This window comes from Diceros bicornis, chromosome 3 (genome assembly GCF_020826845.1).
Source record: "Diceros bicornis minor isolate mBicDic1 chromosome 3, mDicBic1.mat.cur, whole genome shotgun sequence".
NCBI classification, from domain to species: Eukaryota; Metazoa; Chordata; class Mammalia; order Perissodactyla; family Rhinocerotidae; genus Diceros; species Diceros bicornis.
In genome coordinates this window covers 80,972,580-80,991,181 of record NC_080742.1, presented here as the reverse complement: position 1 = coordinate 80,991,181, position 18,602 = coordinate 80,972,580, and the positions used below count along the sequence as shown (strand labels likewise).

At 37.6% G+C, this 18,602-nt stretch overlaps 1 protein-coding gene across 1 annotated transcript in view; it reads left to right on the top strand.

The window, feature by feature from the left end:
* Positions 1 to 18,602, top strand: part of CHCHD3 (coiled-coil-helix-coiled-coil-helix domain containing 3) — a 267,569-nt gene that overhangs the window by 169,661 nt on the left and 79,306 nt on the right. Inside the window, exon 5 of the mRNA XM_058530204.1 lies at positions 2,650 to 2,733. Within this exon, the coding sequence (XP_058386187.1) occupies positions 2,650 to 2,733 (84 nt within the window). The remainder of the gene's footprint in view (positions 1 to 2,649; positions 2,734 to 18,602) is intronic.

Genomic DNA, 18,602 nt, shown 5'->3' with positions numbered 1-18,602 from the left:
CTTAGATATAAATCCTTATGTGCTTTTCATAATATTTCCTGGGATTAAATGCCTGGAAGTAAAATCGGCCAAATGATAAGTGGATTAACTAGTAAAGTTATATACACACACATAATCCATATATTTACGTGTAGTTATTTTCATAAATTTTAGGATGCTTAATTTGTATTCACTTTAAAACATTTAGTTAAATTTATTCTTTGTGATATATAGTTCTATGAGTTTTGACAAATACATGGAATTGTGCAACCCAACGCCATAATCAAGAAGCAGAATAGTTCCCGCACCTGAAAAAATTCCCTCCTTTGTCCCTTGACTGCAAAATATATTTATTTTTAATTTGGAAAATACAAAGAAACAAAAATAATTAGAAAACACCCATAAGCCTACCACACTGCTGTAACCTCTGTTGACATTTTGTTGAATATCCTCCTGGCCTTTTTCTTTTCTTTCCCACAAAAAAAGAGATCACAGTGTCCTTCCTGGTTATAGTCTGTTTCTTTTTTAACTTAGTATATTTTTATGTAATCATTAGATTGGTTTTTGGTTTTGTTTCTTTGCAGTTCTAAACAACCACATCAGAGACATCTTTGCATATTTGCTATAATTACTTAAGAAAAGTCCTAGAAGTAGAGTGTTTAGATCTCAGTGCATATATACATTTTTAAAACTTATTACGTCCTGTCAAATTGACTTAAAAATGGTTATACCAATTTTCATTCTGACCAAGAGTATATAGAAGAACCTGTTTTCCTGTATCCTTGCCAATATTATTATCATTTTATATTTTTGTCAATTTGATAGGTAAATAATGGAACTTCATTATTTCAATTTTCATGTTTGATTTCTTATGGGATTGGATTTTTTTTCATGTGTTTATTATTTGTATCTTTTTGTGTGAATTGTCAGTTCATGTCATTTGTGTATTTTTCTTTTGGCTTTTTTTGGGAGGGAGGGGTGAGGTGAAGGGCTTATTTTCTAAGTGCTCTATATGTTAATAACACTCACAGTTACACGTTGGAATTTCTTTTTGTTATTTGCTTATTCATTTGATTTAATGTATTTTTACTTTTGTGAAGGGTCTCATAACTGCATATGCTTTATATTTTGGGGTTTTGTGTTGAATTTAGAAATTCTTTTCTCTTTAAATCATATAGTCATGCACATTTTCTTCGCACGTAGCTATGTTAAAAATTCTTTCTCCATTTACTTTTTCCTTTATGTACCTGACAGACTAGTGAGGTTTTTACTGTGTTGTACCAAGGAGCCATAGATTATGTACTTGCATATGAAGGTATTTTTATCTAATCTTAGTATTGTACTTGTTTTTATTTATCCATATGCTTTCAAGTAGCATGAACTTTTCATTGAAATCTTCTGTTCAAACTGTAACAGCATGGTGACATTTAAATCTGACACAAGTTAAGCAAGTCCTCTTATGTTGCCTTCTTTGGTTTGCATTTTAGATAAATATTATCCATCAGATTGCTCTGTCACATTAGAAAAAAACAGTCCTTATATTGTTGAATAACTGTTTGTTTGTTTTTAACATGCTGCAGGACATTGAAGTCAAGGTAAGTATAGCAAAACAGCGACCTACAAATGTGCAGATGGTTCACCCAAGCTAAGCAGATAGTGAACAGTCACCCTTATACAGGATGAGTCAGGTGACGCTTGATGACCTTGTGAAAAACATGGTGCATGGCACAAGGATGGGAATGCCAAAATATATGCTTGCTTTATTTCTTAAAATTCCTAGTCAAGCATGTATTCAGAATTCACTGAACAAAAAATATGTTACAAACTTTTTTAGCTTGCGGTGATATCAGGAGGTCTGTTCCCTCAGAGATAAGTGTCACTTAAACATAAGAATCAAGATAGAAATGAAGCATTTTTGCCTTGAGAAATACATTTTTTTTTACTAATCTTGAAAAATATTCATAAGTAACTATCTTTGTCATTATCTTTGTCAAGAATCAAAAATACTTTATTACTTGTTTTTTAATTTTGTAAAGAAAGATCTTGTAAATTAGAAGTGGGATACCTAAGAGTTTTTAAATTACTTTTATTTTTATTATTAATTATTTTTAATTACTCAAATAAACAATTACAGTTGTTTTTGCCCCTTCCTCCAAAGATGACTTTATAAAAAAAGTAGACCAATACGTGTATTTATATGCAGGTTTCAGTGGGTAATTTAAGGGATCTCAAATATAAGGTTTATGTACAAAAAGTTGTATAAGCTTTTTTGTTGTTGTTCTTTAAGAAAAAAGGTTAGTAACCATGTATCTTATGCCCAGAATAAAATCAAAGTTTTGTTATGCAAAATATTAATCCTTGAAATTACTCTTTGAAAGAGAAGTTAAATAAAACTGTCTGTCTGTGCTGTATTCTGGCATTTCCAAATACATTTGGACAAAGTAGGACACAGCTGTTACAGTAAAAAAAAAAAAAAACACAATGTAGACTCATTCCTTACATTTAAATACAGCAATCATCATCTTATTAATGTTTTTCTATGGCAGAGACCTAATAGATTGCAAAAATCTTCAGCCTTGTATACTTATTTCTAATGCAGTTTATACTTGACTTTTGCTTTGCTGTTGCTGCTTTTTCTTGATATTGTATATTCTTCATTTCTTTTTTTAGGCTAAGCAGCTGGAAGAGAAAGATCGAGTGATAAAGAAGCAGGATGCGTTCTACAAGGAGCAGCTGGCTAGACTGGAGGAGAGGGTATGACTGTTTCCTGTCACTGACTCTCTTCTATTACCACATCTGCAGCTTTCCCATATATTTATTCAAAAATCAATAAATTAGAACTGTAACTGCTTTTCCTACATAAAAAGTGGCCAGGAAGTGAAGAAGCCAAGCAGGGAGATCATTCTCAAAGGGAATGTCATTCCTACTTTCGTAGTTTGGGGTATGGTTGTGTCATTGGTTCCTAGATGCATTTTACCACTCAGAAACTCCCCCAAATATTTTTCCTTACATATTTAGAAACTGCATTGCCTCCAGGTCAAACTGTAGAGTGCTACTCTTAACTCTCGCAAACATTGACTAAACTTGAGTACGTTCTTAGAAATGTATTTAAAGGCTATATTGTCTTTGTGAAAACTCAGTTTCACTGCATTTGTGGCTAAGAAACGAATGTCTTTTTCAAGAGTGGTGGTCAGAAACTGAATAGTAGGACTTAGGGAGAAGAGTTAGGAGGAGGAGTAGAGGCAGTACCTACCTCTAGTCAACATGGACCTGGAATTTGACAGAAGTGCAAAGGAGGGAATTAAGGCTGAAATTAAGAATGGGAGTTTGAGCACCTGATCAGTGCCCCTGTTCAATAAAGTAGATTTGTCTAGAATAATTTCATACATAGACCTTGAGGTTACAAAGCTAACTCTCTCTTCTCTGATTGAGACCCCCAAAGTTTGATTTGTTCAGAATTGGATATTTAATAAAGAAGTAGATAAAATAAATACATGATTAAGCCCCATTCAGTACAATTATTTATGTTAAACATGTTCATCTGTCTCTGTATGTCAGTGGACTGAGGGCTTCTAAAATGTAGAGACTGTTTTCTTATTCATGCAGCAGATATCTAAGCACCTAATATATGTCAGACTCTGGTCTAGTGCCAGAGACATACTAGGGAAAAAACTGAACTAAACTTCTGCTCTCATGGAGCTTAAAATCAATTAAAACCCAGCATATATATACTGTATGGCAGGTTGTGATAATATGGTGAACAATGAAGCAGAGAAAAGGGGGTCCGAGGGCCCAGGAGGGTAGGCTTGGAGTTGGGTGGAGAGGGAGGGCTTGTCAAATAGGACAGCATTTGGGAAGAGTTCTGCAGTAATGGGGAAACAAGCCAGCAGCAGAGCCCTGAAACAGGAGTGTGCTTGGCATGTTTGGAAAGGCCAGAGGGTTTGTGAGCAGGAGAGCGTTCTAGCTGCTGTCTTGAGCAAGAGCCGAAGCAAGAGAGACTTAGTAAGAGGTAATGGCAATAATTCAGAAAAGGCGTAGTAAGGGCTTGGGCCATGGTTGGTAGCTCTGGAGGGGGTGAAATGTGGTTGGGTATTTCAAAGGCAGAGCTAACCAGGTTAGCTAATAGTTTTGAACATGAGTCAAAGAAAGAACTCAAAGATACCCTAGGTCTATGGCTTTTACAAGTGGAAGGATGGATTTTCCATAGGGGAAGACTATTAAAATATGGATCTGGATGTGCATAGTAGAGGCAATCGGGAATTTGATTTTGGATATGTTAAGTTTGGGGTATTTCTTAAGACTTCTAAGTAAAGATGTTAAATAAGCCTAAAGTGGAATGACTTAGAGCAGAAGTCAGCAAATTTTTCTGTAAAGGGCTAGATAGTAAACAATTTAGACTTTGCAGGCCATGTATGATTTGTGTTGTAACTACTCAATTCTGCCATTTTAACGTGAAAGCAGCCATAGCCAATATGTCACTGAGCAAGTGTGACTGTGTTCCAGTTTATGAACACTGAAGTTTGAATTTCATATAATTTTCATGTCTTGAAATACTCTTCTTTTGATCCCCCCCGACCCCCCAACCACTGAAAAACCTAAAACCATTCTTAGGGCTGTGTAAAAACAGGTGGCGGGCTGGATTTGACCCATGAGTTGTAGTCTGCAGAACCCTATTTTAGAGCATGGGCTGTGACATCGGTTGGCTTGGATTCAAGTCCCTGAGCTGGCATTTACCTCTCAGTATCTTGGAGCGTCTTACTTAAACTTTGTTTCCTCAGCTATAAAATGAGAATGTAATAGTACTCACCTTGCTAATTTGTTGAATGAGCTAGTTCTCATGAAGCTCCTTATAATAGTGTCCAGCACAGAGCAGCCACTCAAATAAACAGTAGCTCTCATTTTACTTCTGTCCTTCCAGAGCACTGTACCTGACGGAGTTAGTAAACGTTAGCTGAATAAAATGAATGAGTGAAAGTTTTGGAGGCGATTTCCCCCAGCACCCAGCGATTGTTTTCTTTGCCATCAGATGTTACTATGCCAGGTGAATTCGCCATTGATCACTGTTGGGTACAATGAAAAGCACTGAAAAATATTTACCCATTTGTCATAGATCCACCAATTTGCTGGAGACAATGCAGTGTTGGGGGTGAGGGGCTGAGAGGATTTATTCTTGGCAGATTAAACTAGTCTGTTCACCAGCTGACTATTGTTTTTGGCCTCAGGTTAAAAGAAGTGGTGGAAGATCAGATGGATATAGTATGATGATATTAGATCATTGTGATTACTGTCTTTGTATATAGGGAAAATATGTATTTTTTTCCTTTTTTGATGATAAGACTGGAAAGTGGTGTTATTTTGGAATTTTAACTGAAAGCTGAGAAGCACCAGTGGGCTTAGAAGAATTCTGAGGTGGAATAATCACACTACTATTAGTTAGTACTTCATAACTCCATTTAATAATGTGTATAGAAAGAATGCTGGACTAGGAGTCAGACGGCATGGCTTTGTCATCAAGTTATATGACAATTCACCTAATCTCTTGTGGTCTCTGGTTCTTCATCTATAAAATAGAAATAATACTCTGTTCCTTGCTCACCTTTGTGAGTTATTGGGGGGACCAGATAAGATGATACATTCAAAAGCCCCTTGAAAATTGGAAAGAACTTAACAAATATAAGCTGTTGCCATTAAAGAATATTTATTTACTTTTCATTCTGTATAAGATACTAATAATCATAAAATTACTTTAGTATTATTCAACTTCCTGGTGTCTTCTGCCTATTTCTGTACAATCCTGTTTTTGTATATTACTGCCATTCCTAAAGTACCTAAATTGAATTTTGTCCAATTGGGTTTCATCTAGGAATATTTGAGAGGCATTTAGGTCTCCAATGATGAAGCATTTTCTAGACTTAATGCAAAAAATTATAAAAGGGGTTTTTCTTGTGATGACAGTGAAAAGTCCAGTGTCTCTAACCATTTCTATTAGGAATTCTACACATGTTGTGTTAGAAGATGTGAAAGTGCTGAATCCAATTTGCATAATGTAAGAAAAAATAATGATTATAATATTATGATAACTTGCAGAATCATTTCACTTACTATGAAATCCAGGTTGCCTGTGATTTAAAAGTGGAGATAAGTACATATCTTTCTCTATTATAACCAAGTGAAGTGATGAAACCATAAACTAGATACCAGGTGGTATATCACTACTAGAGAGGGGACATCGAGTCTTTTACAGAATCATTCCAAGGATGATTTCTAAGATCACCTTACCATCTGCCAATCAACAAGATTAACAAACAGTAATTATATACATTATCATTTTTTAGTGACTCATCATCTTATTACTTGAACTATTCATTGTTATTGCCTTGAGGCCAATTTCTTTTGAGACTATAAACCCAAGTCTCCTGAGCATGTGAAACACGTTCAGTTCTGTAACGCAGCTTGGTTTGCTTCTTGGATCTGTTTCAATAAACTGTTTATCAATTAGATGTTCTCTGTGTGAATAGAAGTTTCTCTTCCCAGGTATTTATATTGGCTAGGTCACCAGGAGTCTGAGATAATTTTCTTCTTTCACTAACTCGTGGGGAGTAATGTATTATTCAACTGGACACCAATTTCACCCGTCTTAGAACCAGTATTCCAAAGCAGCAGCTCTACTGAGAAGGAAGGTCAAAGCCATTTGAAAATTTTTTCAAGTCCTTATTTCATTGTAAATATTTCCAGCTTTGTCAAACAACATTGACATAGATGTGAAATAAACCTTTATATTTTAAGAACATTAGAAGGGTCACATTTAGGTGTGTGGCTTAACTGAATGAGACTTGAGTATTGATTGCTAGTTGTTGATGTTAGAGACTTGGAGAGTATTAATTCCTGATTGGTGATTTGATGAGAGGAACCCCCGGGGCAGCTTCAAAGAGAAGGTTCTTAAATGTTTTTAAGAAGCCTTACCCAAGTCCCTCAGGGAATTCTCCATGGTGCTTTATACACCTCTCTTTATGATGTCACATTTATGATAATTGTAGTTTGTTATCTGTGTTTATCTTGTAAACTCCTCGAGGGCAAAGGTTATTTTCTTATTTCTGTATTTTCCACAACTCACATAGTAAGAGTTCAGTGAATGTATCCTAGATTTACTAAGCTTAGACCATAAAGTTATTTCTAAGCAACTAGTGTACAGTTTTTAAATATCCACAAAACACATAGTATCTTCTTCACTAGTCTTTTCATAATTTAAATCTGTGAGAAAATCAATTTTGTTTGAATATCTTGATGTTACTTATAGCATCATCATCATCATAGTATCTCACAGTAACATCTATTGAGTATTTACGTTGTGCTGGGCACTTGGCATGGATTATGTCTTTTTATTCTCACAAATGGCCCTATGAGGCTGTCAACCTTGTTGTTTAGATGGAGGTCCTAGCAGTTCAAGTAACTTGCCCAAGAATGTGCAGCCGAAATGTGATCTGGATTTGAGCCAGCTCCAACACCTGAACTTTAAGCCATTATCCAGTACTATCTTTAATGTTCATCAGTTCTGCACTTAAGTAGTTAAATCCTGCTGATTGTTTTGTTAGTTCCTTGAGTGATAAGTTAGCTCTTTCTGGCTTCTAGTACAACTTTTAAGGTCCAGACGTTAAAATTTGATTAATGGTACTTCATAACCCTGAAGTGTTAAGCATTCAAACTGCATAACTTTCTCTCCAGGATTTGGCACTTCCTGGGAAAATTTGACCAAAAGGGAATAAATAAGGTCTTATTACCTAGCAACTATAGCAGGATACCCCTAAGAGTTATTTTAATATCTAGTTGTGCTTCTTTTACTTTGAAGTAAGAAATTCATCGTCAATCAAGCCGTTGAGAAATGTTTTTGAGGCATTTGTTCATAGGTTCATAGCATTGCTACAGGAAAGAAAACAAACTTTGTTACTTTTTTTTTTTTTTTTTTTGCGAGGAAGATCAGCCCTGAGCTAACATCCATGCCAGTCCACCTCTTTTTGCCGAGGAAGACTGGCCCTGAGCTAACATCCGTGCCCATCTTCCTCCACTTTATGTGGGTCACTACCACAGCATGGCCAGAGAAGTGGTGCGTCGGTGTGCGCCCGGGATCCGAACCTGGGCCGCCAGCAGCGGAGTGCGCGCACTTAACCGCTATGCCAGGGGGGCGGCCCAAACTTTGTTACTTTCAATAAACTGTTTCGATGGTTATTTCGTTAAGAGTCTAGATGTCTGCATGTTCTTCTGGAAAATGTGTATTTTCCAGTAGTCTGTTAGCCGTATGGGAGGGAAGTGAAAGGAAGGACCAAAGTCGTAGTAGTAAGAGGGCGAAGTCCAGATTCTCCCTGGGATCTTCCAGGATGAAGGATCCCTTTCTCCCCGGGACATCTTGGAGACGTGAGTTCTTTGGTGATTAGTGTGTCTTGCATGTCTGACTTCTCAATTATGAACTTGAATTGATTTACTCTACTGAATCCACTTTGTTCCTGGCATTCATGAGAATGGTGGGGTTTGGTGCAGCATGAAGAGAGCTCTAAAAGCCCTGGTGGCTTGAGGAGCTGAAGGAGATTAGAGAGCTTAGTTAGATATGGTTACCATGTTCAGATCAACAGGATAGTGGGCATGTATTGCTTTCAGTTTACAGGCTCCTCTGGGTGTCAGCAGCTATTTGCATACACACTGCAGTCAATTCCATACAATTAAGAAGGAGAGGGAATTGTACAAGCTGGGCAAAAGAGAATAATGCAAGAAAATGGTGAAAAATAAATTGTCATTGAGAAGAAAAGTACTTTACTAGTTCATCACCTGTGGAGAGAATTGCTAATTAAATTCTAAGGTCATGCTTACATCAAATGAGCAATTTTTAAAAGCCTTTTACTTATAGTGGGTGGCATATCTTCTGTTGTGTCATAAAGTGTCGGGCTCATCTGTATGATTAATTGGCTTTTTTGATTGCTTTACTTCTTCTTTGTCAATTAGTACCTTCGTTTCTGTATTCCTCTGTGCAAAGCTTGGGGGAAAAATAATGCCAACAATGATAATAAAGAGAAATGACAACAGAACAGATTATTGTCAGCCCAGTGTGCTTCTTATGGGAAGAAATTATTATGCATTTTTACTACCAGATGAAGTCTGTTGTAAAAATATTTCGTTTAGTGAAGCTGGGTCAGCCTTTTCAAGGGATTAATACAGGATAGAATCACAGTTAGACCATAACATCTGAGACACTAAAACATGAACAATCTTTTTGGGGGTAGGGAGATAACTTAATAAACTCAATTTATGGGATAAAAAACCCTTTGATATTTTGCCCCTCAGGTGCTTTCTAAACAGTTGTCAATGATTCTGGGTCATATGGGTAGCTCATATACACTAAACTATTATGTATGCTTTGGCCATGCAATGTGATATAGCAAAATTAACAATAGTTAGAAGCATAACTTTGTGGTAGATATGTCTCGGTTATGCTAGTTTGCATTTGTCAACCTAGAGAGATTAGTATTGCTTTGACACTTGGAAATTTTGTACTGGCTTCCTCATTCATCTTGAAATCAAGGCAGATTCCCTGTGGTTTCAGTAGTGACCGAGAGTTACAGAAATAGACAAGATTCTCTGGTCCAGGAGTTTGGACATTAAAGGCAATAGAAGCCAATGTCACTTTTAATTGTAATGCCGTTACAAATGACAGAGGTTTCAGGAATGTGGTTTGCAGCGTGTACCTTGAGTTGTTCTCAATTTTTTATCATTAACAAGTAATGATAGTTCAAATAAATGCACTCAGATGTTACCTGTTAGATAGAGAAATTAATAAGGCCCAATATCACCATATCTTTTGTTAATATAGTTGACATTTATAACTTAGGTTTGAAGACTGAACCCTTTTGCACTCTTACCTGCCTCCCTAAAGGAAGTTTATTATTGCAGATATTCCAAAAGTAGCAAGCAGGATGGCCTTGTTTTTCTATTCTGTTCTCTAGGGAAAAAAAAGTCAATACAGTATAGTGGATATGGGGGTCTTATCCTTAATTCATTATTCAACAAGTCCTCTAAACGCATTGGCTTTTCTCTTAACCTCTCTGAATTTTCTAATGGGAAATGTGGTTTGGGTAACCTTGAAATGCTTTTTTAATCTGGCTTTAGGGATATGAGATTTTTTTCTAGGGTGAGCTGTTAAAAGTACATCCCGTTAAAATGATCCCCTTAACTGGAGCCAGTTTTTCTGTGCCTAACTTTAGAGGAAAGATTTGCAAATCACGGGATCAGCACTTAATTTGGGGCTCTATTTATCATGTAGGCTGTCAAGAAGTATTAACCTTAAGGTAAGATGAGAACATGGAGTACAAAGCTATGAGCTGATGGCACACAGTACACCAGGTATTAAATAGCATTATCCATCCTGCTTGCTACAGTAAATAGGATTTCACTATTATGATGTGTCAGGGCTTTCAGTGAAATCAAATTTACAAGACACTAAACTGCCATCCTCTCTGGGATCTTGCTTTCATATTAATCCTGTTGGTAGGAAATACTTGTATCAATTGTGCATGGAAATTATAATTTAATGATCTCTTCCTTTTCTCTGTGCAGAGCTTAGAATGGACCACTGTGCTTTGCAGTGATAGCCCCAGGACTCTGAGAAAGAGATAGTGTACAGTTCAGCTTTAAAGCCCAGTATGGCCTTTTTGTGAGTGCTTGTAATGATCATATGTGCTAAGATGCCAGCAATATGGGTTGCATACTTTCTCAGCTTTTCACATTTCCTTTACCTTGTGAAAGACTATACAGTAAAATAATTAGGTTCTGTTTACCATGCCAGTTTTTTAAAACAGTATGCCACTTGATTGTGTAAGGACAAGGTAAGAACTAAAGTGTTATGAAATCCATGGAAAATTAATTCTACTTTTAAAGATTCTGTTCATTTTGTCTGGGGAGGCTCAGCAGGCTGTTTTATTTGAAAAACAATTAATACCCCCTTTCCTTTCTTTGGGATCTTTTCTTGCTATTGATAAGAGTATTGCAGCCAGGAAGTCATTGTGTGTTTCCTGTGTATGTGATTGGAAATGGGCTAAATTTCTTGATTTTTCTTTGCATTCAGTTTTATAATTAGTGATTGTTTTGCTTCTTGATATTTGCTTATTTATAAATTTCAAATGTACTCCATTTAGGCTGACCAGCCAATGCTTATTTCCCTATTTTACTGACTGAAAAATTAAAATGCATGAATATTAATTTTTTTTAAAGGAAATTGCAGGGCTCTTGTTAGAAAATGCTCTTCAATCCGAGTTTTATGTTCAAACCATGAGCCAGCTGTATCTCTATAAGGGATTACATTTCAACACATTAGCTTCAGTTAGAAAGATATATGTGTTCATTAAAACATTTGCAAATATTATTAGCTCATAGCATCATCAAATAAGAAGTGTCCACATCTGAATTTGACATGTAAAGCACGTTTGTACAGTAGGTCAGCATTTAGTGAAAGGAACCCAAATCCAGTAGGGCCACGGAGACTAAGATCAGATTTTGACCTTGGTCATTCTTATTAGAATTTTGGGAGGCTAGAGGGAGTCATTGGCATTCACCGTTCACTCAAAAACACATTTATTAATCTCCTCCAGTGAGCCAGGCACTGTACATAGATATAGTGATAAATACAAATGGTACAAATACCTGTTGGCATCTGTTACAGAGCTCTAATTGCTACAGTGGACCCATGGGGGCTATGCTAGACTGTTAATTTCCAGAGCAGAAGTGTTTCGTGAGGAGTAGTGGCTACTTTTGTCCCTGAAAGGTCTAAAGATTGTGGGATTTAGAGGGGAATTTAGTGGGTTGGAGAGATCCATCAGGTTAAATGCTCAGATAAAGACGCAATGAACTGGTTGCCTCAAATAGCTCTCTTTGAAAATAAATATTAAATATGTAAGTTCCATGAAGACCAGAACTATTTCCCCTTTGAGCACCATGATAGTACCTAGCACATAAAAGGCACTAGATAAGTTTTTTTTTTTTTAATTCCCCCCCTCCCCCCAAAGCCCCAGTAGATAGTTGTATGTCATAGTTGCACAGCCTTCCAGTTGCTGTATGTGGGACGCGGCCTCAGCATGGCCGGAGAAGCAGTGCGTTGGTGCGCGCCCGGAATCCGAACCCGGGCCACCAGCAGGGGAGCGCGCGCACTTAACCGCTAAGCCACGGGGCCGGCCCTAGATAAGTTTTTAAATTAATGTGTGTGTTAAGGAGGGGGATGGCCAAATAATTTAGAGGAATGTTAGGTTTTACTAAGCTCAACAGATTTCTTTACTGTAGGCCTTCTCAGAGTTTATATACATTCAGAGCTTCCAAGATGAGGATACTGCATGCCATGTTTTAGCATTATACTCAAACCATAGAATCTTTTTTCAAGGAACATTAACTTATCCCAGCACACCATCTGAGATTTGCTGTGCACTGCATAATGCCAGTACCTACGTTTTTTGAGTCCTTCCTGATTTCTATCCTAGGATGCAGAGGTCAAGAAGCCATAGGATTTCATTAATAGAGTACCTAATTTGAGGGCTTCTGAGGACCTGCAACCATCCTGGAATTGCCTTCCCTTGCCCTGTGTTGCAAAAGGGTAGACAGATGAGAAAGAGGCCTAAGGATTCTAAAGGTCGTCTGGAGTGGGACTCTTTTTTTTTTTTTTTTTTTTTTGTGAAGAAGATCAGCCCTGAGCTAACATCTGATGCCAATCCTCTTCTTTTTTTGCTGAGGAAGATTGGTCCTGAGCTAACATCCGTGCCCATCTTCCTCTACTTTATATGGGACGTCACCACAGCATGGCTTGACAAGCAGTGTGTCGGTGCATGCCCGGGCCGCCGAAGTGCAGCACATGCACTTAACTGCCTGTGCCACCGGGCGGCCCCTAGAGTGGGACTCTTATTCTCACTCTTTATTCTCTTCATAATCTCTGGTCTCTCTAAGAGTCTTTTAGGAAACTATACCCATAATATCTCAGTTTTATATTTACATTCCCATTCCTCATTCAAGCTTGCATTATTCCAGGCTCTCACAATTGGGGGTGATGGGTAGTAGGGTTTCACTGGGCCCACCTCAGGACCCAGAATCACACCCATTAACCCAAGAGTTGTACAGCTTTATATGAGGAATCAGGCACAGGGGCTCAGCAGAATGCCACCAAGGATCTAGGGTCCAAGTAGGAATTTTCTTCCCTTTCATAAAATGAAGTAGGATGGTAATCAAATTAAATAAATATTTAATTATTACTGTGGATCCTTAAAAATCATCCCACAAGTGTTTACCAAGATCTAGATAGAGCTGGAGGAATAAGCAAAAAAGATGTATCGACACCTTCCATTCCTTCAGAGCCTCAAGTTTTCTGTGACCCTTCAGAAAGAGTTTATAGGATTGACTATTATTTGGCGAGGAAGCAGTAAGGTTTGCTTGCATAGGTCAGAGAGTGAGGTCTTTGCATCTGATGAGTTAAGTTGAATGAAGGTCAACAACCACGTGCTCTGGAATTTTATTTGCCTTCGGAGACAGTTAAGAACAAGAGTTCAGGGGATAGTGTGGTCACAGCACTGTGTCCTCACCACTTGTAGTTTTCGCAGAAGATCTGTGAGAGCAGGAACCTTGTCTGTTCACTGCTGTATCCCCAGCCCTGGAACAGTGCCTGACGCATAGATGCTTTACAAATCTTTGTTGAATAAAGGAGTTTTCAGCAGGTGAAAAGCTTTGATCTCGAAAACAGCCCAGGTAATTTAGATATGCATCTTCTGGGTTGCTCAGTGTGCCCCTTACCTCGTGTTACACCTTATTCTACAGGCTTTTGCAGAGATTCAGGGTGAGAGTCCTTCTGGTTGAGTCATGCCAGCTACTGATATTAATGCAACTGCATATCTTATTTACAGAAACTTCAACATCATCAGTGCAGATACTACTTTTTGAACAAACTTTTAAAGTAAATTAAATCATATTACCTAAGTGATGTTCTTATCCATTACTTTTATATGACTTTAGTGGGGAAGTAATCAATGTCATCCACAAGCCCTGTCCTAAATCGAATGCCCAACTTCATGTATTATCCTAAAACTTAGCTTTGGGTGACAGTGCTCCTGGGTACTTTACACTGTGGACATCCTTGATATTGGCCAAGAAATATATTGTTGTCAGTATCCTCAGTGTTATCATTGAAACAGCTACCATCTATTGAAGGATTATTATAATCCAGACAGTGTATGAAATGATATAGGACCATCATTTTAACCCCAGCACAAACCTTTAGGGGAAGGTATTTTCTCTCTCTATCACCCAGTCAGTTGCTGATTTTGTTGCTGGGGCTTGTAACTTGCCCTGAGTTTCCCAGCCAGTGCAGCCAGGCCTCTCTCTTCTTCCTCACTACCCAGCCAGTGCAGCCAGGCCTCTCTCTTCTTCCTCACTAACAGCCTCTCCTTCTGTGTGACCAGTGGTAGACTGTAATACTCCCATGAAGCTTTCTGGCCTTATATTTATTAGGCAGTTGCACTCCCCTTCCCCCATTTTAAGAAGATTTTTGGTGGAAATAAGCATGACATGTTTTGTTTAGAGCCCCAAGAGTGAAGTAACAGATTCTCGGCCGAGTTTCCCTTCGCAATTTTTGTACTTGACTTCTTTGGAAGCTAAATACCAGTAGTCTTACTTAATAGTGGATTGTGTTCCACAGTAGAGAGAAATTACACTAATTTCATTATAGGGCATGATCAGATGATAGCTATCGTAAGGCAAAGTACACAGGCTAAATTGATAGGAGAGGTGCTGAAAGTAAGGAAACAGTAAAGGATCTGTGGATTGGACCTTATTCCTCTGAGGGGATGGAGAGAAAAGAAGGTGGTCCGAGAAATCCCTGGGGAGAAATAACCGGAAATCAAAGTTACAAGCCAAGCCAGATCAGCCAAGGTAATGGTGAGACTTAGTGTGATGGCAACACCAAGAGAAGGGGATGTGGTGTCGAGAATGATCCTCTTCTAGCTCCCACTGCCACTTGGGCACTTTTGCCCCCACCATATTCCTTTACCTTAGCCCTCTTTGCAGAATCATTTCTAGTAGGTCTCGGATGTAGCTCTTGAACCACTATATCCATAGCCGGCCCAGCCTGCGTATTAGCCTGCTGCTTAGATTGTATGCATATGCAATATTAGGGCATAAACTTCCTGCACGTTTAGATTATAGTCACATAAATAGGAGTTTACTGTCAGTTTCCTTTCTCTAATTTAAGGCCAAAGGCCAGAGATATTCCTCCTATCCTATATACTCAGAATGAACCTGAGTAATTAATAAATCTCAGAAATACACCACTCAGTCAACTACCCTTGAGTCATTCCTGTGTTTAACCTCCCGTGATGGCTTTCCGTCTGCTGCTTCAGTGTTGCTTACCAGGAAATCCCCAAGCTTGCTGTCTCTCTGTGTGTACATTCCTCTGCCCTGTGTTAGACATCCCATTATTGGGTGGTGGTGACCACCTACTATGTCCCCAGGTATCTGCATGGTAGGTACCTGTGATACATGAGAGAAGAGATACATGAGAGAAGAGTAGTTCAAGGCTGAGAGTTAAGATCCTTAGGTTATCTCCTTGGGTGGGCAGTCCACGTGTTGAGAAGGTCTGTTTTTCTGTTTATCTAACTATTATTAAAATGAAAATGTAACTAGAACTACAATGAGTGTTTCTGTGCTTCAGGAAAAATAATGCATAATAAATTGTGAACTGTCTATTCTCTTGTGATGTAGTTGCTCTAAATTGTAGAAATTTGGCAGACATTCCTAGAACTATTTGTTAAAATTCAGTAGCATGTAATTAAAGACAGAGACAGCCATTTCTCTGTTGGGTACATTAAAAATTATATTGTATATTATTTGGATTTGACCCTGAACTTGGTTCCCAAAAGAATAATGCCAGAAAGACAAAAGGGTAAATATTTTAGTCTAAATAGAGGCACAAGTTATATAAAGTAACTACATTTACAGAAATATCGGTTATACTCTAGCTATTTAAGAGTAATTATGCAAAAGATAGTTTTTGAATGAATATTACTCTAGAAGTAGCCAAATGGAAACAGTGATTATGATGAAATTCTGTATTTCAAGCCTTGCCAGGCAACAAAACAAGATTGCTGATGTTTTAAGCCTGTGCTCACTGGTGATTAAAACCAGTATTAACACAACAGCCTGGATGCTATATTAGTGAAATGGAATATTTTATAGACACATAAAAGTTGACTGCTCCTTGGAACTTGAACATTCATTCGGTATAGAGGTATACTTTTTCAGACAGGGAAACAGAAACCTGGAGGTTTAAAAATTGGTTTTATGTAGTCAGTGAAGGGAGTGGTGGCAGTGTTTACCTAGTCGTTTTATTGTCTCATCAAATAGTTTCTAAGTCAGTGAATGAGTATTTGTTTATTTAGTTTCCTAGAACTGATTTGCATTGGGGTGGTCATCCCAAATATTGCAGAGGTGATTGAAATATAACGAACACTTGGGTACCATCCCTTAGGTTTTATGAAACTCAAACAATGACATTCACTAGCTTTGTTGATACCATGGTACAAAGCAGTCATGCAGTAGTTTTTTAATTAATTGCTGTACTGAATGAAAGAAATTTTCAGTAGAACTCACTTGATTTGTTCTGTCAAAAGAAACGACAGCTAACCTGCTGATTTGTTCCAGTTGCTAGTTTCTACATACCCACAATGTTGTAAAGCAGTAATTCCCAAAGGCTTGTCTCTTGGTCACTTCGTAATTACCTGAGATATTTAATAACCCCAGACTTCAGAATGTTAGGGAGGATGGGCTTAGATGATTCTGGAATGCATCAAAGGCTTGCGGCCCTGGCCTCAGAAGACCTCAACATAAATATGACGTTAACAACAAGGGGATATGGATTCAAATGTTAGACTTCCTACTTATTGGCTATTTGTCTGTGGAAACACCATGTAACCCATTTCACCCTCAGAGCCTTCATCTGTAATGTGGCTTTTGTAACATACTTCTTGAGGGTGTGGCGATGAAATAAATATGTGAATTTATTTGTATGGATGTTAAATTAGGATAACATCAGCTATCATCATCAGTCTCCACCATCTAAGAGGTTGATAATTACACGCTCTTTGAGGTAACTTGTTGGGGAAAAAAAAACCCTAGAAAAAAACATTTACCCATTATTTTGTTATATTGAAATGTTATATTGAATTTTGCCAGAAGGAATGGAATCATTGGCTCAATTGTGGAACTCTTTTGTAATATAGAAATAATGAAAATGCTACCATTAGGCCTACATAATGTTTCAGATTTTCAGGGCTCTTTAATATACTTCATTTTATTAGATAAAATGGGATTTTTCTTGTATGTATTTCCCTTCAAACTTGGCAGACTAAATATCAGAGATGGTAATCTGGTCACTTTAGTGTACTTCAGCTTATGTCTCTTTTTCATCCTTCATCTTTTGAGCAGAGACTGGTTAGAATCTTTGTCCATCTAGGTGAATGCATATAAGCCCAGCAGATGGGTGGGAAATTTAAAAAAAAAACACAACAAAACAGAACTGGTTGAACTTTCACTTCTCCAGGTTAAAAAATGTTCTGTTTATTAAACCTTGAGATATTGTAATATTGGAGTCCACCTCCTCAGGACCAGGGTCTAAAAACACCAAGACAAAAAGACTAGGTTCTGGAGATGTGGGGTTGTGAAGTTTAGGGGGTATAGCTTGAAGGAAGTTCCTGGGATGTGAGGAGCCTAAGTAGGGATGGAGGAGACTGTAGAATCTGGAAGAAGTATTATACAGGGACCCATTTAATAATGTGCTGTGAGCACGTGTCTGGTTTTTTTTGTCTGTGTGTGTGTGTTTTGTTTTAATTTTCCATTGGAAGTCTCTGACTTAGGATATCAATGCAGAACAAGGATTCAGTTTTTCATCCTGATTTTTGGGTCAGTCTGCCAGAGTTTTTTAATTTAACTAGTAAGTACAGAATGAGGTTTTTTTTTTTTTTCACCTTCTCTATTATCCATTAAAATGGAATGGGTGATAAAGAAGAGAAAGCATGAAAGTATGGATGAGGACAGGTCCTGGGTTGTGTTGGGGCAAGAGCAAGGAGACATGCAGTGAAGAATCAGAGGGGTGATTCCTTGACAGACACTCGTCTTCTAATGATGGATTTCACAGTTAAGAATATTCCTGGGTATAAGGGTCTTGTTTTAAAAAATGAGGCTTTTATTTTGGGTTGTATTCCTGAGAGGCAGAAACATTTCTGTTGGGGTTATGGCTTCAGGAAAATGGCAGTGGGATGTTGATATCAATATTGTAGATTTCATTTCTACAGAAAAATGCACTGGGTCAGACTTTATTCTGGCATGCCTCATCATTTTGTGCAGCTTATGCAAGAATCTATTAAAAGTGCTCACCAAAGAGCAAAATCATCAAAGTCCTTTTAATTGTAAAACTAAGAGTTTTACAATTCTCTTAGTGTGTAAAAAAATCACAGTATGTGGTGTTACCTTCCGTAAGAATGTACCTTTTTTGACTAGATTGCTCGAAAGGCTTTCTGAGATTAGAGAATTTTTATAAAATCAAATGATTAAATACTTCA